Raw genomic sequence first — 20,524 nt, 5'->3', positions numbered from 1 at the left:
GCTTTCTTAAACTGGCATGTGCATACAAATCCTCTGGGGACCTTGTTAAAATATACATTCCAGTTCAGTAGGTCTGGGTAGGACCTGAGATGCTGCTTTGCTAACTAGCTCTCAGGTTATGCCAAGACTACTGGCTCAGGGACTATACTTAGAGATTTAGGGTTCTGGGAAAGAACCTTTCTTTTAAGAATGGAAAGAACAACTTGTAGCCCCTGAAGCCCATTTTTACACCATAAGACAGGGAGTGGTGATCAACAGGGGATGAACAAGGAACTGACGCCGTTTGTTAAAAGATGTTTCTAGGAAGTTAAGATTTTAGAGAACTGGAAAAAAGTTTGCAATAATACATTTTTCAGAGGAAAACCAGTCACTGAAGCTTATCTATTTTGTGTGCACAAAGGAGGACAAACAAGCAGGGGGAAGAAGAGAGGTGGGCAGTGAGAAAAAAGATCAAATGTCTAAAAAATTGTTACGGAAAAAATAAAACCCTTGGCTGCAGTGCTAGAAAGGGACAGAGAAACACTGCAAGGAGACCTGCAGAGTTCATTTCTCTGCCAAAAACATGTTTGGGAACCACTACAGCTAATAAACTGAAGGTGGTGTAGATTAAAATCGTCTTCCATCAACTCCCTCCTGGGAGCCTAAGAAGAGACCCCAAGAGTATTAAGTCTCCCTTGGCAGTGCTTTGGGAACCAACAACAAACAGTGGACTATTTGCCCAAATGTTTCTCTTTGTGCACAGAAAGAACATCAAGAAACTCAAACGTGGGGTCTCTGTGGCTTCTCCACAATACCCTTTGAATTTCTAAATGTCACTAGAGGTATTAAAAAAAAAAAAAAGGGAAAAATTTCTTCTCCCTGAGGACTTTCCCATGGAAATTGGAAATGTTTAGGATATTTTTTTAGCATGCCAAAGTTAATAAATACTTAATATAAAAATATTCATGTCACTACCATGGTGTTATTTTTTCCAAAGTAATTTTAAAAACAATAAAATATGAAAACTTTCATATAAGATTACCTGGAGCAGTTATAAGAATCAGTTAGTATACTTTATCAGACATTCCTTATTAAATGGGCCATTTTTTTGTAATGTCTATTTATTTTTGAGAGAGACAGAATGTGAGTAGGTGAGGAGCAGAGAGAGAGGGAGACACAGAATCCAAAGCAGGCTCTAGGCTCTGATCTGGCAGCACAGAATCCGACACGGGGCTCGAACTCAGGAACCGTGAGATCATGACCTGAGCTGAAGTCAGATGCTTAAATGACTGAGCCATCCAGGTGCCCCTAAAGGGGGCCATTTCTAAGTAAATTTCTGTTTAAATGAACAGAAGAAATGAAAGGGGAAGATTTTACTAAGAAATGGAAAGAATTCTGTTGCCAGATAATTCATGTTACACATTTCTTGAGTGTAAGGATCTTTGGCAGAAACATAGGCAATCAACAGTACCGCTGATCTTTACATTCAGCACTTATTTATTGTATAATGACAATGGCTAACATTTACTGAGTGCCAGATATGGGGCTAAGTGCCTTATCCATATCTAAATCAATCCTCACAATGCTATGAAATAGGCATTGATTATTAGAGTTGGTATATGAATGAGGAATCTATGGTTTAGGGATGGCAAGTACCTTGCTCAAAGGTCAGCAAGCCAGTAAGCAGTAAAGTTAGTTTTTGACCACCTGATTTAATGTCTATATTCTTAACATTTATGACAAGATCAGCTATCCTGCATGCCCAGTTTGTATCAGGGAGAGACTATACATAAGACAGGGGGACAGAAGATGAGTAAGTCATGATCCTTAAGCTCATGGTACAGGGTAAGCAGTCCTTCCAGGACCAGAGGCTAGAAAGGCAGTTTGAAACACTGTGGGATACAGCTGTCTTTGGTATCATAGAATGCCAGCTCGGATTATGCTTGCTAGTGTTTTCCCCAGGTCAGAATTCATTTACTCTTGGGGTCCCTGATTCTCTCTCTCTTTTTTTTTTTTTTAAGGGAGAGCGAACGTGAGTGGGGGAGAGGGGCAGGGGGAAAGAGAGAGAATCTTAAGCAGGCTCCATGTTCAGTGCAGAGCCTGATGCAAGGCCCAATCCCATGACCCTGGGATCATGACCTTAGCTGAAATCAAGAGTCAGGAAGCTCAACAGGCTAAGCCACCCAAGCACCCCTGGGGTCCCTGATTCTTGATCTTTTATATATCTTTGACGGGTAAAAAATATATTTACAAAAAGGACACTTTGTGTGACTAGAGACACCATATTCTAGCTTAGTCCAACTTTTTGGAAATTATCGAACCACATCAAACTATATAAAATTGATAAAGCCACAATGTCCAAGTAACAGATCTAGCACCAGTTGAGGGTTGGTCTCTTCCACGTTCAAATGCTAAGGCGTGTGGCCTAGTTAAGATTGGGAAAACAGATCAGTCTAAGATTAAGGTTCTGGTCTCTCTTCTGAGTTTCTATAAAGTCTTCCAAGGGTAAGGAAAACCTCACTCACTGCATTAGCCTAAGGATGGCTAAAAAGGTTAAGAATTCTTTTTAAGTTTTACTTATTTAAGTAATCTCTACACCCACAGTAGGGCTCAAACTCACCACCCAGAGATCAAGAGTCACATGTTCTTCCCACTGAGCCAACCAGATGTCTCAAAGTCAACGATTCTTAATCAGTGCTTCATTACTAATGCAGACGAAGTCCTAACTCTTTTGCATTTCTCAGAGCTGGCTTCCTAACAGTCTTGTTTAACTTAGTAATTGCTGACAGTATAAGGCCAGGGAAAAGGTAAACAGTACCTCCAGCCTTATCTGGCAGCTGGCTACATTCATTGCTTAAAGCTAGTACTCAAAGAAAGATGAGGCAGGGTAAAAGAACTAATATTTGAGTACCTACATTCAATATATATATATCTCAAGCACAGTAGGAAGAACTCTTTTTCTTTTAAATTTTCCAATCTTATTTAATACTCACATTCACATGAAACAGTGGTGCTCTCAAAAGTTAAATACCTTTCTAAGCAACCCACAGCTAGTAAATAACATAGCTAGCATTCAGAGATATGTCTACACTATATACTCTTAGAAAGACAGTGGCTTCAGGCAGCTGCAGGGTCCTAGGTATTTTTTTGTGAGGACAGGTATCCAGAGCTGGAAGAGCTGAGGGAATTGATAAGAGGGTGCGAAAGGCAGCCAGATCCCCAAATATGCCATGGAAGTGATCTTTTTGGTCTGCTAACAATGTTCTCCTGGGGTATGTTTAGCAGAGAATGAGGATGATGTACTGAGTTATTGATGCTGTACTGATCCATGATGGATACAAAATTCTACTTATGATAATAAAACTCCCCTATTGTAAGTTACATTCAAATATTGAGTTTGAATATTTCAAAATAACAATATCCTTCAAAAGCAGCCAAATGTCTGAATATTAAAAAACAGACCTGCTTTTCTATCTTCTGAATGCTACCATGAATCCCTGTTATTCGAAGGGGATTCAAGACCTTACAATTGGCTTTTAAGAATTGAGAATTTGCAGTGTTGTAAGCAAGCTAAAATTATGTTAATTGACATTGAAGGCTAATTTGTTACAAAGTTTTTGATAAAAAGACCTTTTGGGGTGCCTGGGTGGCTCAGCTGGTTATGCATCCCATGCCTGATCTCAGCTCCAGTCTGCTCTCAGAGTCATTCATGAGTTCAAGCCCCACATTGGGCTCCATGCCTGGTGTACTTTAAAAAAAAAAAAAAAAAAGAAAAAAAGAAAAAAAAGACTTCTTACCCTATTCAGAAGATACCAAAGGAAGCGAAAATCTGAGGCAGGGAAAGCATTTGGCAGTATGGTCTGTATTACAAAATGGAGAAATAATGCTTTGATTCAAAGAGCAGGGGTTAGTATTTGAAATCAATCCTAGCCAACTGAAGGCTTGCTCATGAGAGCTAGTTCAGAGACATGGGTTGACATCTGCAAACACTGAGTTAAGTTTTGCATAATCGGCAAGATCAAACTATTCTTTCTCAGAAATCTACACAAGTGATTTACTAATATGTTTCTTCTTGCTACAGAAACAAAGGAACGACAATGTTCAGAGAGAGTGATGAGAAAGAGTTTGTTTTATATGGAGAGTAACATGCAGCATTCTTTCTCCCTTTATCATTTCCCCCAACCCTCCAAGGAGAGCTGCTACTGCTATTTTCTCTTTTCTACTGTAATCATGTAGCCATCTCATTACAAATCAAAACATGCACTGAGGTCCTACTGTGTACCCACAAGCTGTATTGAGGATTCTACAGCTGTGCTGCCGAAAATGTGATCCACAGACCAGTGAAGCTGGTTTGTGAATGGTCTGTTACCAGTCTGTGGCAAGGTTAAATGTTTAAAAACTTTAAAACCATTAAGCAGAGTAATTTGTTGATTCTAATAAAATTTTTCAGCTTTTATTTTGTATGTCATTTTTCTAATAACTCATTTTTATTTATTTTATGAAAATATTGGTCTGTGAAGGATTAGAAGTAAAAGCCTGGATTTTTACCAGTAATAGTTTAAGGACTGTTCTAGATACAAAGATAAGACCTCTGGTCCTGACATGGTCTCAGTATAATCCTATGTCAATGTCCAATAAAAAAAAGTCCTTCCATTTTCAGACATAAACCTCTCCAAGGGGCATATAAAGTTCAGGTTTTGTAAAAAACAGGGTTGGGGAATGTTGATTTTTTTTTTTGAAACTATTTTTTTTTAATGTTTATTCATTTTTGAGAGAGAGAGAGAGAGAGAGAGAGAGAGAGAGAAAGTATGAGCGGGGGTGGAGCAGACAGAGAGGGGGACAAAGGATCTGAAGCAGGCTCTGTGCTGACAGCAGCAAGCCTGATGCAGGGCTTGAACTCACAAACTCCAAGATCATGACCTGAGCCAAAGTCAACTGACTGAACCACCCAGCCGCCCGATTTTCTTTTTAAAGGGTTAGGAGTTAATAGTAGGTTAAAAGAACAACAGAGAGGGGTGAGATAGGAAGGTAGTGTCAAGTAGAAAGGACAATTTGATAAAGAACAAGAACTCAGAGGGTAGCAGGTATAATAAAGTGCTATAACCCTGGGATAATGAAGTTAAGAGGGTAAATTAAGGTTTGTTGGGGGAAGAAAGACACTGAGTCTGGTCTCTGCCTTTCATTCCATTCTTGAGCCCCCAGATGCACCCTATTCTCCAGCCATGTTTAGTTGCTACATTTCCCAAAGACGGTATATTCTTGTGCTTCAGCGCTTAGCACATGCTGCTCTACTCCGCCTACAACATGCATCCCACTCCCAGCATGCTCCTTAAAGCCACAGTGCTACGCCAGCTTCCTCTCTAACTGTGGTCCCTGATACACCCTGAGGCAAGGCTATTTGATCCCTTCTCACTGCACCTGTACACTTGTTTACACCTGCATCACAGTACTTACCAGAATGCAAGCTAAATTCCACTGGCACAATATTATTTACCCCTTCTCAGTGCTCAGCCCATAATTGGCACTCAAATACGTGTTGAACCACAATGAGTATCAGAGAGCAAGTCAGAGGGGTTGACTAGAATTCTCTCTCTCAGGCTGAGCAACCAGAAAGCAAGGCTCAGTGAAGAGTATCCAGGAGCCAAACATGGAGAACTGTTCACTGAGGATTCAGAAGGCTGTCGAAAGGACTACTTAGAACTGGAGCTCGGCAAAAACAAGAAGCAAACCAACTAACCAAAAAACCCCCCTTCTCCCTAAGGAGAACAGCTAAGTCAGGCAGCCAAATTGCAGGTAAAAACACATTAGAATTTAAAAACCCATTCTACTTGAAGTTGAATTCATGACGTGGCAGAGTATCTGTAAATTATATATGGGCATGTGGTTCATTACCTATAGTTTGAGGAATTTCAAGGTAAGTAGAATTTCCAGGCAAAGTGCCTGACTCAGCACATACTGATATATGCTAATGTCTACCATGGCAGGCCAGAGCAAAAGGAGGCAAAGCTTCAACACCAAGGTCACAGGCATGAAGAAAAACCTCTCTCTTCTCATTTCTCTGGGCTGGAAGCAGCTGCAATGACCAGAAATAAACAAAGGGAGTTTCTATTTGGTGGTATCCTAAGCATTTTCATCATAGGAATGCCTTTCTTTGCTCTGCTTTCCTAGTTTTGGGTTGTGGCTTTTTCTTTTTCTTTCTTCTTCGTGCTTGCTTTTAACACTCTGCCTTTATGATCTCTCCCCACTCAAACTCTCCCCATGCTCACTTTCTGAACTCATTTCCTTTTCTTGCTCCCACCTTCATTCTTTTACATTTATTTATTTATTTATTTATTTATTTATTTATTTATTTATTTATTTATTAAGTAATCTCTACACCCAACATGGGGCTTGAAATCACAACCCTGAGGTCCAGAGTCGCGTGCTCTACTGACTGGGTGGGCCAGGTGCCCCAAACCTTTGTTAATTCTTTTTTTTTTTTAACGTTTTTTTCATTTTTGAGAGGCAGAGAGAGACAGAGCATGAGTGAGGGAAGGGCACAGGGAGAAAGGGAGACAAAGGATCTGGAGTAGTCTCCAGGCTCTGAGCTGTCAGCACAGAACCCAAAGCTGGGTTCGAACTAACGAACTGCAAATTCACGACCTGAGCCGAAGTTGGACACTTTACTGACTGAGCTATCCAGGCGCCCGAACCTTCAATAATTCTTAAATATCATTTCTTTCAAAGCCCTTCTTGTAGGCTTTTTCTGCACTAGCACTGGTTACACAGAGCAATCTGTACATATCCTTACATTTATAAGAACCAATTCTAATTCACAGACATTTACACATCTTTCTCTGCCCCAAAATTTCCCAGTGATTTTCCCTGTGGCATTTTTTCCTGTTTGTGGGGGACAAGGTGAGAAAATATAAATGGATCCCTGAGAAACCAGGTTTCAGTATCCTTGAAACATAATATGCAGCACTGTAATCAGTGGTGATGATATCCCTGTGAAATAATACTCTAGCCCTGGCAAAGGTGCTGTGTTTGGAAAGCATACAATCAAAATTCAAACTGGCCTGGGAAACAGTGGAGGCAAGTAATTTAGTAATGAGAAAAAGATCACTATTTGAAATATAACACAGTCTTCTCACTAGCAAAGTCAAATGAAACAAACCCTTTTTATTCTAACAGGTCAATTACTCTACTGATGTGTGCAGTTGTGTGCCTAAAACTGGTCAGAAACAAGCTAGAATAGACATAGCCCTAGAGATTCTTAGAGATCCACTTTGCATTTTTATTTGCTTCCCAGAACCTCCTGATTGAAGAAGAGATAATACAAGGTCCTTTCCCAAGGATATGTTCCTGAAAGTATCAGCCACTATTTCTTATATACTATTTGGAGGCAGAGGGATATTGCTTTGAATCTAACCAAAAGCCACATTCAGAGATCTGTGAATTTTACCTAGATTTTAAAAAATGCTAGTATTAAGAGGGAAATCAACTTCCTCAAGTTATAACCCTCTTTTTTTTTTTTTTTAAGATTTTACTTTATTTAAAATGTTTTATTTAGTTTTGAGAGAGAGAGGGGTAGGGGCAGACAGAGAGAGGGAGACAGAGGATTGGAAGCAGGCTTTGCACTGATAGCAGAGAGCCCGATGTAGGGCTTCAATTCACAAACCCCAAGATCATGACCTGAACCGAAGTCAGACACTTAATGGACTGAGCCACCCAGGTACCTCTAAAGATTTTATTTTTTAAAGTAATCTCGGGGCGCCTGGGTGGCGCAGTCGGTTGAGCGTCCGACTTCAGCCAGGTCACGATCTCGCGGTCCGTGAGTTCGAGCCCCGCGTCGGGCTCTGGGCTGATGGCTCAGAGCCTGGAGCCTGTTTCTGATTCTGTATCTTCCTCTGTCTCTGCCCCTCCCCCGTTCATGCTCTGTCTCTCTCTGTCCCAAAAATAAATAAAAAACGTTGAAAAAAATATTAAAAATATAAAGTAATCTCTACACCCAACATGGGGCTAGAACTCACAATCCTGAGATCAAGAGTTATATGCTCCATAGACTGAGCCAGCCAGGTACCCTCTTCAAGTTATAATCCTCTTAAAAAAAGAAAAGCAAAAGCAAAGATGATTTTGGTTTTCAAATAGGACATAAGTGTCATGTAGAAGGCTTCCTTTGCTATCACTCTAATACTCACTACCTCCCAGAACTGTGAAAACAAAGCTTCAGATTTCTAAGCTGGAGTAAAAAAGAATCACTAAGACTCTGGCTTTTTACTAATACCTTGAAACATGAAACCTACACATTTACAAAAGAGAAAGCAACCCTGAACTTTAAAGCAAAAATAAATAATTGAAACAATGCTATAGTAAGCACAATGCATGTGTAGAGCTATGGTTTTTAAAGTGAGTAGACATGTATTATTTCACTCAAATTTCCTAACATCTCTGTAAAGCAGACAAAGCATTTTCCTTGTTTTATAGATGTTAAGCAACTTGCACAAGGTTAGATAGCTTAAATAAGTGATTTCCATTTTTTTTAAACTAAGTAATCTTTATGCCCAATGTGGGGCTTAAACTCACTGCCCTGAGATCAAGAGTTTCATATTGTACCAACTGAGCCAGTCAGGCACCATAGTGATTTCCATACTTTATTTATTTAAAAAAAATTTTTTTTTAATGTTTATTTTTGAGAGAGAGACAGAGTGTCAGTGGAGGAGGGGCAGAGAGAGAGGGGGAAACACAGAATTTGAAGCAGGCTCCAAGCTGTCAGCCCAGAGCCTGATGCGGGGCTCAAATTCACGAATGGTGAGATCAGGACCTGAGCTGAAGTTGGAAGCTTAACTGACTGAGCTACCCAAGTGCCCCTCCTTTTTTTTTTTTTTAAGGTTTATTTATTTTTTAAAGAGATAGAGAGAGAGAGAGAGCGCTAGCAGGGGAGGGGCAGAGAGAGAGGGAGACACAGAATCCGAAGCAGGCTCCAGGCTCTGAGCTGTCAGCACAGAGCTCTAAAAGAGGCTGGAACTCATGAACCATAAGATCACGACCTGAGCCGAAGTCGGACACTTAACTGACTAAGCCACCTAGGCACTCCACCCCTCCATTCTTTAATAACGATCTATCTACTAAAGCTACTTCTCATTCATTCAGCTATTCATTTAAAATTTTTTAAAAAATGTTTATCTTGACAGAGAGAAAGCACTCATGGGCAATGGAGGAGAGGGGAAGGGGGAGGGAGGGATTAGGGAGAGAGGAAGAGAGGGAGAGAGAGAGAGATCCCAAGCAGGCCCTGCGGAGGACAGCAAAGAGCCTGACAGGGGGCTCCATCTCATGAAACCATGAGGTCATGACCTGAGCCAAGATCAAGAGTCGGACACCTAACTGACTGAGCCACCCATCATTCATTTATTTATTTTAGAGAAAGAGAAAGAGTGTGCTTGAGCAGGGGAGAGGGGCAGGGGGAGGAAGAGGGAAAGGAGAGGGGGAGGGGGAGGGGGAGGGAGAGGGAAAGAGAATCTCATGCTGAACATGGAGCCCAAAACGGGGCTTGATCTCATGACCCTGGGATCGGGACCTGAGCCAAAATCAAGAGCTGGACATTTAACCAACTGAGCCACCCAGGCTCTTAAAGCCACTTCTCTAATCTCTGCTTTCCTAGGTCACCAGATTCTTTATAAAGTAATTTATTCTTGGGGTGCTTGGGTGGCTCAGTTGGTTAAGCATCTGACTCTTGATTTCAGCTCAGGTCATGATCTCAAGGTTTGTCAGTTCGAGTCCTGTGTTGGGCTCTGTGCTGACAGCACAAAGCCTGCTTAGGATTCTCTCTTTCTTCCTTTCTCTCTCTGCCCCTCCCCTGCTCACACACTCTCTCTCAAAATAAATAAACTTAAAAAAAAAAGAGTAATCTATGCTTGGTGACTTTATTTCCTCATCTATTATCCATTTTCAAATCTTGGCGGATTATAGTTAATTTGTTTCCCCAAATATCAGGTACTGTCAAAAGGATCACCAATGATCATAAGGGATCATCAGATGTTCAGTAGAGTCTCAAATATTCATTCAGTGAATGAATAGTTTCCAGCAATTCCAAGGACTTGTTTTTAACCCTCATTCCTCCTCCTTCTTGATCCCAAATCCCCGCTGAAACACTCTCTTTCTGAATTTTTCACATCATCATTTTTCTTCCTGTTACTCTCCAATGTCACCAAAATTAAACTGCTCAACACCTACTCATCTTTCAAGATCCTATTCAAATGACAATTCTGAAGTCCTCCACAACACCTCCAGCAGCAGCCATTCTTCCTCTGAGATTCCACAGCACTTTATGCTACTAGGCACTTATCACATTGGGTTCTGCCTGTTACTGTCCCTTCCTCTCTCCCTTATACAACTTCTTTGGATATGAAAACTGGTTTATCATTTTGCATTCGGTTAACAGTTTACATGGCACTTATAGATCCTGCTAACAAGTGTCTGAATGAATGGCCAGTTAAGTGGCAGCCTAAGGCCAGAGCTCCTCTGCTTTTGCTCTTTCCACAGAAGATGGCTCAAAAGCAAAGGCTTAGAGTTAAATTCCTTATTTCTTATTCCATGAAAGTGGCCGGGTTAGATTCTCAGATTTAGTCTCTCTTAAAAAACCTTTCATTTAGCAACAACCTGTCCATGAACCACCCTTTCCAAGTAGAACTGTCACCCAGGTAGCAGTGCCACATATGGTAGAGTTGTGCTCTCCTACAATCTGCCCATCCACTCTCTTGCCACCATGTGAGGACACAGGGAGAAGGTGGCCATCTGCAAGCCAGGAGCAGAGACCCCTCTAGAAACCAAATGAGATAGTATCTTATCTTGGACTTTCCAGCCTCCGAACTGTTGAGAAATAAATGTCCATTGTTTAAGCTACCTAGTCTATGGTATTTTGTTATAGCAGCTCTAATAGACTAATACATGCTGCTTAAAACTTTCTGGAAGATGTCCTTTTCAAGTAACTCTAATCCCAAGCTACACCTTACTCTCCGTAACTGAGAGTTGAGGAAAAACAAAGAAGACCACAATAGAAAAGAATGATTTTCAAGTGAAAAATAAATCTGTAACTTAAACACTGAGGCAAGTTTTTAAACTCAAAATCAGTAATACAGAAAAAATTTCTCTAGAGAGACATCATGGTACACTGTAGAAAAAACCAGTTTATACAAAGATAAAGCAAGGTTTAAATTAAGGTTCTGCCTTTATCTCAGTGATAACCTCATCAATCTTTAATTTCCCATCTATAAAGTGAGGATAGTAATGTATAGAATTGTTGTCATAATGTAATAATATATCAAAGTACTTTGAAAAATTGAAAAAGACTATAGGAAGGTCAGATATTATTAGGCCACCCCTTTTCTTCTTGTCATAGTTAAAGTGTTATTTATATTAGAGCTATTTTGTTTAGTTCTGTAGGCCGCATCTAAATTCAGAGACAATAATTGCTCTCCATGACTCTGAATCAGTGGATCCACAATGCACTGAACAGAATACTCCATCAATACTGAGTATCTAGGAAGAGTGGTCTGAAAAATAAAATGGAAATGATATCTTGTTTAATTATATCAAATTACAAAAAAATGTTTTGCCTAATTTAGGCGTAGCATATATCTGAATAGAAATACTTGTTGAAAAGAATGCTTGTTAATTAAGAATGTCACCAAATCAAAGAAATGCAGTATTGGAAAAGGATTTGAGTCCTTCTGGAGAACATCTACTCTAACACCTTCTCTGATGTATGTATAATCTCCTGCTGCAATACTCTTGATGGATAGGAGCACCCATGTGCTGCTGAAAATACTTTCTGGAAAATGTGTGTGTGTGTGTGTGTGTGTGTGTGTGTGTGTGTGTGTGTGTATTTTTTTTTTTTTTCTTTTTCCCCTCAAGGTAATTCTAATTGTTAGAAACTGGGCTAAGTAAACCTTGTCCCCTATAATGTCTACCCTTGAGTCTCATACTTCTCTGAGAGCCACATAGAACATGTTTACTTCTCTTTGGAACAGTATCTTAAGCTTCAGGAGAGAACACTCACATCCTTTGCCTCATTTTTCATCTTTAGGTCAAACCTTCCCACTTCTCAGATCATTGTATGTATGACATGTTTCTAGTGCCTCTCCTCTGGGACAGCACCACTTAACCATGACCCCCTCATTGTAGACCAAACAAATTCCTCACGTGTGGGACTATTACCTTCTTTGCCAATCACTGTGATCTTTATGGACATGGGACTGTAAGAAAATAGATTTGCTTTTCCTCTCAGCTCCAAAATTATCAGCAGGTCAGAAGCAAATAAAGAACACTGCTCTTAAAAATCTTAAAAATTAAATTTTAAGTATTCAAGCAATGACTGGCCTTTAAACTACCTTCCTATGATGCTAAAGCTCAGGAATAGGGACAAGTCCATACATTCAGAAGTCAAGTTCTCCTCTGTCATGGGGATTTGAGGATGCAGAATGCTGACAAGGAAGGCTTGTGAGCCAAAAGTGAGGTTAAGTTTAATAAGAACTTAGGGCTGCCAAACCTCAGCACTGTTGCTAGCCCTTTATCAAATACATTGACAATACAGCTAGAATTTTTCATGGGAGTCTTACCATGTTCTGTTCCATTTCTCCAGAAGTTACTATAATTTTCACTATAAACCATATATAGAATCCTGAAAGAAATTTAGAAGGTCTGAAGAAGACTATAAATATCTAATTATATTCCAAAATCTTCCCCAAAATGTGAAAGTAGGAATACCCGTGTTAAAATTCTAAGTAACAGGGGCGCCTGGGTGGCGCAGTCGGTTAAGCGTCCTACTTCAGCCAGGTCACGATCTCGCGGTCCGGGAGTTCGAGCCCCGCGTCAGGCTCTGGGCTGATGGCTCAGAGCCTGGAGCCTGTTTCCGATTCTGTGTCTCCCTCTCTCTCTGCCCCTCCCCCGTTCATGCTCTGTCTTTCTCTGTCCCAAAAATAAATAAATGTTGAAAAAAAAATTAAAAAAAAAATAAAATTCTAAGTAACATGATCAATAGGACATTATATTCATTTAATCCGTTCAGGATAATAATAACAACTTCTCAGAGTCCATGCTTGAGGATCCTGGAAAACATACTACCAATCACAATCTACTTGAAATTTATGACTAGACAATGTGTGATCCACAGTGTTCACTGGCTATATGAATGCTATGTTTTGGTTGCTTTCCCAGAGCTTCAGTTGACAAACAAAACTGTATTTAGAAAAGCATAAACCACAAACTCATTTTTAACACTTGGCAAAGGCATCTATTAGGGAATACTAATATTCAGGAAAAGTTTGACGGTCTACTATTTTTTTTTTTTTAAAGTAGGCTCTATGCCCAGCGTGGAGCCCAACGTGGGGCTTGAACTCATGACCCTGAGATCAAGACCTGAGCTGAAATCAAGAGTTGGATGCTTAACCAACTGAGCCACCCAGGTGCCCCAGTCAACTATTTTTAATAAGGAAATCTAAGTGAACAAAAGATCTAAAGCCAACTATTTTTGACTGGAAGTAAAGTCAAAGATCAAGGTGCTATGAGAAAGAGGATATGGGGGATCCAGGACCAAACTATGGACAGGAAATGCAAAAACACAAGTGAAAAATACTTTCAGAAACCTTCTGAGCCAAATTAGCTCTTTTTCTGTTGTCATACATTGAAATGTAATTAGCTCCTAGAAAACAAGAAAACACTAGGCATACATATTTGCTTATTAACTAAATCATTTCTTCAAAGAGGCAAAACAGAAATATTATGGTTTCTCAATAAGGAGAATAACAGCATGAAGGCATTGGTTTATCTCAGGAAAAAAATATGGCTTTCCAGTAACACTAACATCATGGTTATTATCATAATGTTAGTAATTATTAATGAAACAAATAACACAGTTAACACTTATTACTATGTGCCAGGAACTGTACTAAGTACTTTATATGTGCAGTCTCATTTAAGGCTCATAACAACCCTCTGAGGAAATTAAATGGATACCGAGGTTCCGAGTTTGAATGCTCTGTCTAGGGTAACAATAGTGGAGGCATTAAGTCTGAACCCAGAGTCCACACTCTTAATCACTGCTCTATGCTCTGCTTCAGTTATGTGTAAACTTTTGTAGGTCTCAATTATTCTCCATAAAAACTATACACACACAGCATATGAAGCAAACGAAGTCCCTTTCCATCAAGAGTTGCCAATACTGAATATTATCAATTGATCGTTATTTATTTATTTATTTATTTATTTATTTATTGTACACTCCGTGCCCAATGTGGGGCACCTGGGAGGTCAGTTGGTTAAGCATTCAACTTCATCTTAGATCATGATCTCATGGATTGTGGGTTTGAGCCCTGCGTCAGGCTCTGTGCTGACAGCTCAGAGCCTGGAGACTGCTTGGACTCTGTCTCCCTCCCTCTCTCTCTGCCCCTCCCCCACTCATGCTCTGTCTCTCTGTCTCTCTTTCTCTCACTCTCCTCAAAAATAAATAAACATTAAAAAAATTAATAGGGCTCTCTGGGTGGCTTAGTCGGTTAAATGTCTGACTTTGGCTCAGGTCATGATCTCATGGTTTGGGAGTTCAAGCCTCACGTCGAGCTCTCTGCAGACAGCTCAGAGCCTGGAGCTTGCTTTGGATTCTGTGTCTCTCTCTCTCTCTCTCTCTGTCCTTCCCTGCTCACGCTCTGTCTCTCTGTCTCAAAAATAAATAAACATTAAAAAATTTTTTTTTTATTTATTAAAAATACTCCAATGTGGGGCTTGAACTCATGACCCCAAAATCAAGAGTCACAGGCTCCACCAACTGAGCCAGATAGGCACCCCTATTGACAACCTTTTAAATTTTTGTCAATTAATTGGGAAAAAGGGATAGTTTGTTGAGTTATTAAGGTTGAATATCTCTTAATTTATTCATTGGCTATTTTTCTTCTGTGAACTGTTCATAGCCTTTGTCCATTTTCAGTTAAATATCTTCTTGATTTGGAGGCAGTCATTTATATTCTAGATATTATATTAACTTCTGGAATATAAGTAAATAGGAATGATTAGCTAATCTTCAAAGAAAAAGTTAAATTACTACTTCATACCTTAGACCACAGCAAATTCCAGATGGAGTAAAAATAATAAAATCATAAAAGCATAATTTTTCTTATGGTAGTCTGTCAGTTTCTTGATATTAATAAAGTTGTACAGTTGATTCTTGAGCAATGCAGGGGTTGAGGCATCAATTCTCCTTACGGTCAAAAATCTGTATATAAGTTTTGACCCTTCAAAACTTATTAATAGTCTATTGTTGGCTAGAAGCCTTACTAACAACATAAACAGTGCGTGCTTCATATGTTTATATATATACATATATATATACACATATATATATAATAATATGGCATATATTCTTATATACATATAAGAATATGGTATATACTCATATATATATATATATATATACACACACACACACACACACACACACAGCATATACACTGTATACCCATTCTTATATATATGAATATATACCATATTCTTACAATAAAGTAAGGCAAGAGGAAAAAATGTTATTAAGAAAATTGTAAGAGGGGTGCCTGGGTGGCTCAGTCAGTTAACTGTCTGACTTCCACTCAGGTCATGATCTCAAGGTCTGTGAGTTCAAGCCCCGCATAGGGCTCTTTGCTGACAGCTCAGAGCCTAGAGCCTGCTTTGGATTCTGTCTCTCATTCTTTCTCTGCCCCTCCCCTCCCTCAAAAATAAATAAACACTAAAAAAATTTAACAAAAAAAAAAGAAAGTCATAAGAGGGGCCCCTGGGTGGCTCAGTCAATTAAGGATCTGACTTTGGCTCAGGTCATGATCTCACAGTTGGTGAGTTACAGCCCCGCATTGGGCTCTATGCTGACAGCTCAGAGCCTAGAGCCTGGAGCCTGCTTTGGATTCTGTGTGTGTGTGTGTGTGTGTGTGTGTGTGTGTGTGTGTGTGTCTCTCGCTCTCTGCCCTTCCCCCACTTAAGCTCTGTCTGTCTCTCTCAAGAATAAACGAACATTAAAAAAAAATTTAAAAAAAAGGAAAATTGTGAGAAAATGCAAAAAAATAAGGAAAATACATTTACAATACTGTATACTGTAGTTATTGAAAAAATTGTCGCATAAGTGAGCTCATATAGTTCAAACCCATGTTGTTCAAGGACCAATTATATTTATTTTGAGGAGGAGCAGTTTGAATAGGTAGAACAGTGCATTACACAGACTACCCTAGAAAACTAGTATAAGAGAACTGTGATATGTTTATGTCATGGAAAGCAATTAAAAGTAATTATCTTTGGAAATTACAAACATGGTAAATTTATTAAGTGAAAAAAGTAAGTTAAAAAATGCTTGTGATTCTATTTTTATAAAAGCAAATACATTACATTAGCTACATTGGAAGGCTGTATTAAATTATCAATAAAGGTCATTTCTAGGTGGCTGGAGTTTGTAATAGAAAATTTAAATACCATTTTATTTACTTTGTAAAGATTATATATATATTAAGTAATCTCTGCACTCAATGTGGGGCTCAAACTCATAATCCCAAGATTAAGAGTTGCATGCTCCATCAACTGAGCCAGCCAGGTGCCCCTAAATATTTTTCTGTTCTTTTTCTTTTTTTTTTTTACAGTTTTTAAAAATTTAGTTTTGAAAGACAGAGACAGAGCGTGAGCAGGGGAGGGGCAGAGAGAGAGAGGCAGACACAGATTCAGAAGCAGGCTCCAGGCTCTGAGCTGTCAGCACAGAGCCCCACATGGGGCTCGAACCCATGAACTGTGAGATCATGATCTGAGCCGAAGTCGGATGCTTAACCGACTAAGCCACCCAGGCGCCCCCCACTAAATATTTTTTTTAAGTGGGCTCTATGCACAGCCACCCCGGCGCTCCCCTAAATCTATTTTAAAACTGCACAAGAACTTAGAGTTCTACCACATATCATCTGTGTAAATACATTCCAGGTGGATTAAAGAGCTAAACATTAAAAAAAAGATGAAAATAAAGAGTATTTAATTAATCTTGGGATAAGGAAGGTCTCGTTTTATCTGTTTAGTTATAACAATTCACTTAATCTGTATGATTTTTATCAGTTTGAATATTTAAAAAATGGATGCAAAATGAGAGTTGAGTGACTACCCCAAGGTCAGGAAAGTCTTGTTAAGATACAAAATGCAAAAGCCATGTGCAAAATATTGATGAATTTGAAATGATAATTTAAAATTTGCTTAGCAAAAAAGGAGATGAGCAATACATTGATAAAAAATAGTTGCAATATACAGAACAGGCAAATGATTGATATTAAAATAAAAACACCTATAAACCAGTAAGAAAAGTAAAAAATTCAAAAGTAAAATGGGCAAAGGGAAAATTAACAAGCAATTCACAGAAAAGAAATTGCCAAACAGAAGATTTTGCAACTTCTCTAACAATAGCTAATACATAATGCTTACTAGGGATCAGGTGTTTTTTTAAATGCTTTAGCTATCAACTCATTCAATCTTCACAACAATCCTATGAGATAAGTACTATTCTTATCCCTGATTACAGATGAGGAAATTGAGGCAGAGGTTAAAGGAGTTGCTCAGGGACACACAACCAAGAGTGCAAGGCTGGGATTCCAACGCAGACAGCATATAGCTCTACAGTTCGGAATCACTCTTAAGCACCATGCTATATTGCCTGTCCAGGGATCTAGGTACCCAGGGAAATACAAATTAAAACAAGATTTCATTTGTCTAAATTGGCAAAAATAAAAAAGACATAGTCAATGTGAAAAATGAGTACTGTCAACACGGTCAGTAGGAGAATATCTCGGCACTTTCTTTTTGTAGAAAAAACTCTTACAGAAACAGATACAAGGAAAGTTTAGAAACACAATTTACCCAATAAAAGGTGGGCAACAGGTAGTTTGTTTTACTAAAATACTGGTTGTTTTCCTCGAAGGTACTAGCAAATATTAGAACTCTTTTCCTTTTCTCTCTTAATCCTCAGATGTCAACAAAAGGTACCAGACGATGGCATCTTATTGGTCCTATGCTAACTTTTTTATGTGGCTGCTTCCCTTGAGATTTAATCAGCTCAGGTCAAACCTTCTCTGAAAGCCTGTTTCTTGACACACCAGTGTCATCATTGAACTGATTAATTCACCTGCCCTCCTAGTGGGCTGTCGCAGGTTCTTCTTTCTACTCTCTTCCCTATTTGCCCCTTAGCCTCTTTCTCACAGCTGCAAGAGCCCAGAATGAGGTGAGAAGTTAAACTTTCCCCTTCTGCTTTGTCTGAAAGCCATTTAAAAAATTCTTTCTTGTTTTCGGCAATACATTAATTCCTATCGGATAAAAACGTTGCTTCTGAAATCTCCCAATTCCCCACAGTCTCTGGCTTTACTGTCTACAGCCTACCTGTTAAGTAACAATACAAATTCCTTAAGGGAAAAATAAAATCTGTGTCAGAGTTCTTCTAACACGTCAGCCATCCCGATTTACTCCTAGGTGCCATTATGAAGAGAAACAAGGTGCATGAAGCTATAAAAGAGGCTGTCACTAAACTTCACCACGTAAAAAAGTATGAAAGTTTACAACGCATGGCAGTACGCATAGGTGATGATGCCCTCTGTTTTTTCAAAGGAAGCACAGCAGGTCAGTTTCCATGTGAAACTTCTCATTTGTACATCCAAAACATCCTGCAACTTTTTTTGCATTTCTTGTTCTCACATGTACTACCAAGTTGGTTTCTGACTGTGACAAAGCAACTAAAATCTGCAGGGCTGAAGTGGGCATTGTGAAAACACACAGGCGGCTCAGAGAACAGTCTCCGCCAAATCTGTTAGGGGAGGAGACCTAAAGGGACGACTACAGTTTCGCTGAGAGAGGAATTTAAGAATGTTCCATATTGTAGGCACAGGATGTAAGAAAAGAGATTAAGGTCAGCAGGAAAATGTGAAATTGGAATGTACGGGATTGCATTTTTTCATCCGCATCATACGGTTACCGACCAACACTCCGTTAAAACACGAGGCTTCCTCACTACGTGAAGGAGAGAGGCTGCACAAGCGGCACCACAACAGGCCCGAGGCAATGATTTCTACATCCTGCTAAATCCTACCGTGTCCCCAACGTAATCAAATAATTGCTGGACAGCTCCACCCTGTCTACGCGTTAACCACACCGACGCGACCCAGCAGATACCTTTGCCAGGAGTCCCAGTGCAAAACCCAAACACCTGAAGGCATGTCACGCACAAGTTTAGGGTCCTCGTTTCGCTGGACAGAAAAGTGAAAAGCTGAGAAAAGCAGCAGCCACCATCCAATGCCTCAGAAGGCCAAGCCAGAATTAAGATAAGGTCGATCCCGGACTTCTCTTTCCCCACCTTCCTCGGCTCCAGTCCTGGAAGGAGCCACAAGTGAGGCAGAGAAGTTGTGGAAACAAGGCGGGGGTGGGGTGGGGTGGGATGGGGGAACCCGAGAGAGTTTCACACAAGCATTTGCATTTGTCCCACACAAGGTCACTCGCTCCAAGTCACTTTTTCCTGCTCCCCCGGTGCTTCCCGCCAAATGGGCTGCTGGGCTCCGAGGCCAGCCCACCGCGCCCCCTCGGCCCTCCCCTGCCGGCCGCAACCCCTTCCCGGCCTCTGGGTGCGGGCCGAAGCTCGGAGCCAAGCTGGCCTCCCCGACGCCCGGGTCCGACGCTCCGCGCTTCTCCCAGCCCAATTCCGGGTCTCCTCCGCCTCCAGCCCCCGGGGCTCGCGTCAACGTCCCCTTCCTCCCTCAGGACGCCCCTTGCCCCGCCTCCAGCGCCCGGTCCCGCCGGGGGCATGGACGCCGTTCTTTCCTTCGCCTCCCGCCGCACTCCCGTCCGGTGTCCACCTGGCGCGACCCTCGCCCCCCGCCAGGCTCCTCAGAGAGCGACCGCCTCCCCAGTCCTCCCGGCCCCGCCCCGCTCCCGGGCGGATACAGTTTGAAGCCCCTCAGGATCTCCCTGGCCCGCTCGTCCTTGGCTGACATGATGCGGCGGCCGCCGCCCGCGGCTCTCCCACGCTGGCCCGGCGGAGCCTCGCAGACGGTGCCCAGGAGCCGAGGACGGAACCGCAGCCCGGCCTGGAGACCTCGGGCGAGCAGCAGCAGCGGCCAGACCCGGACCGGCCTCTCCCTCCCCTCAGCTCCCGCTCCTGATCTCTTCTCCTTCCCCCTAGCCTCGGAGTGCCCGCCCCGAAGCCAATGGAAAGCCCACCTCGCCGACTGGCAACCTGACCAGCCAATAGAAATACTCAGCGGCTTCGCGGAGGGGGGGGGGGGACGACGAGCGTCAGTGGGAAGGGCCCTCCCCGGGAAGTCCCGTAGGACAAATCGTTCCTTAGGTCTTGTTGCCTAGACTTTGCCCCAGCGGAGGATTGGCTTCAAATCTGCAGAGGCTCGAGGGGCCCGCTCCCGCCGCTGGGCACACTAAGGTTCTGGGATGACAGCAGGTTGCACTGGGCGATGCGAAAGAGACTACATTTCCCAGCATTCCAGGAGAGTGCTCGGGGGACCACAGATCCCAT

General features: G+C 41.2%; 1 protein-coding gene across 1 annotated transcript in view; it reads right to left on the bottom strand.

Moving 5' to 3' along the window:
* The window catches only part of PDE6D (phosphodiesterase 6D), a 53,238-nt gene extending 32,714 nt beyond the window's left edge, over nucleotides 1–20,524 (bottom strand). The window contains exons 1-2 of the mRNA XM_047871835.1: nucleotides 20,428–20,524; nucleotides 19,939–20,230 (exon numbers count right to left, since the gene is read on the bottom strand). Coding sequence (XP_047727791.1) covers nucleotides 19,939–20,230; nucleotides 20,428–20,524 — 389 coding nt within the window. The remainder of the gene's footprint in view (nucleotides 1–19,938; nucleotides 20,231–20,427) is intronic.

The sequence above is a fragment of the Prionailurus viverrinus genome, chromosome C1 (assembly GCF_022837055.1).
Source record: "Prionailurus viverrinus isolate Anna chromosome C1, UM_Priviv_1.0, whole genome shotgun sequence".
NCBI classification, from domain to species: domain Eukaryota; kingdom Metazoa; phylum Chordata; class Mammalia; order Carnivora; family Felidae; genus Prionailurus; species Prionailurus viverrinus.
The sequence above is the reverse complement of the archived record's forward strand: the minus strand, read 5'-3'. Positions and strand labels throughout refer to the sequence as shown.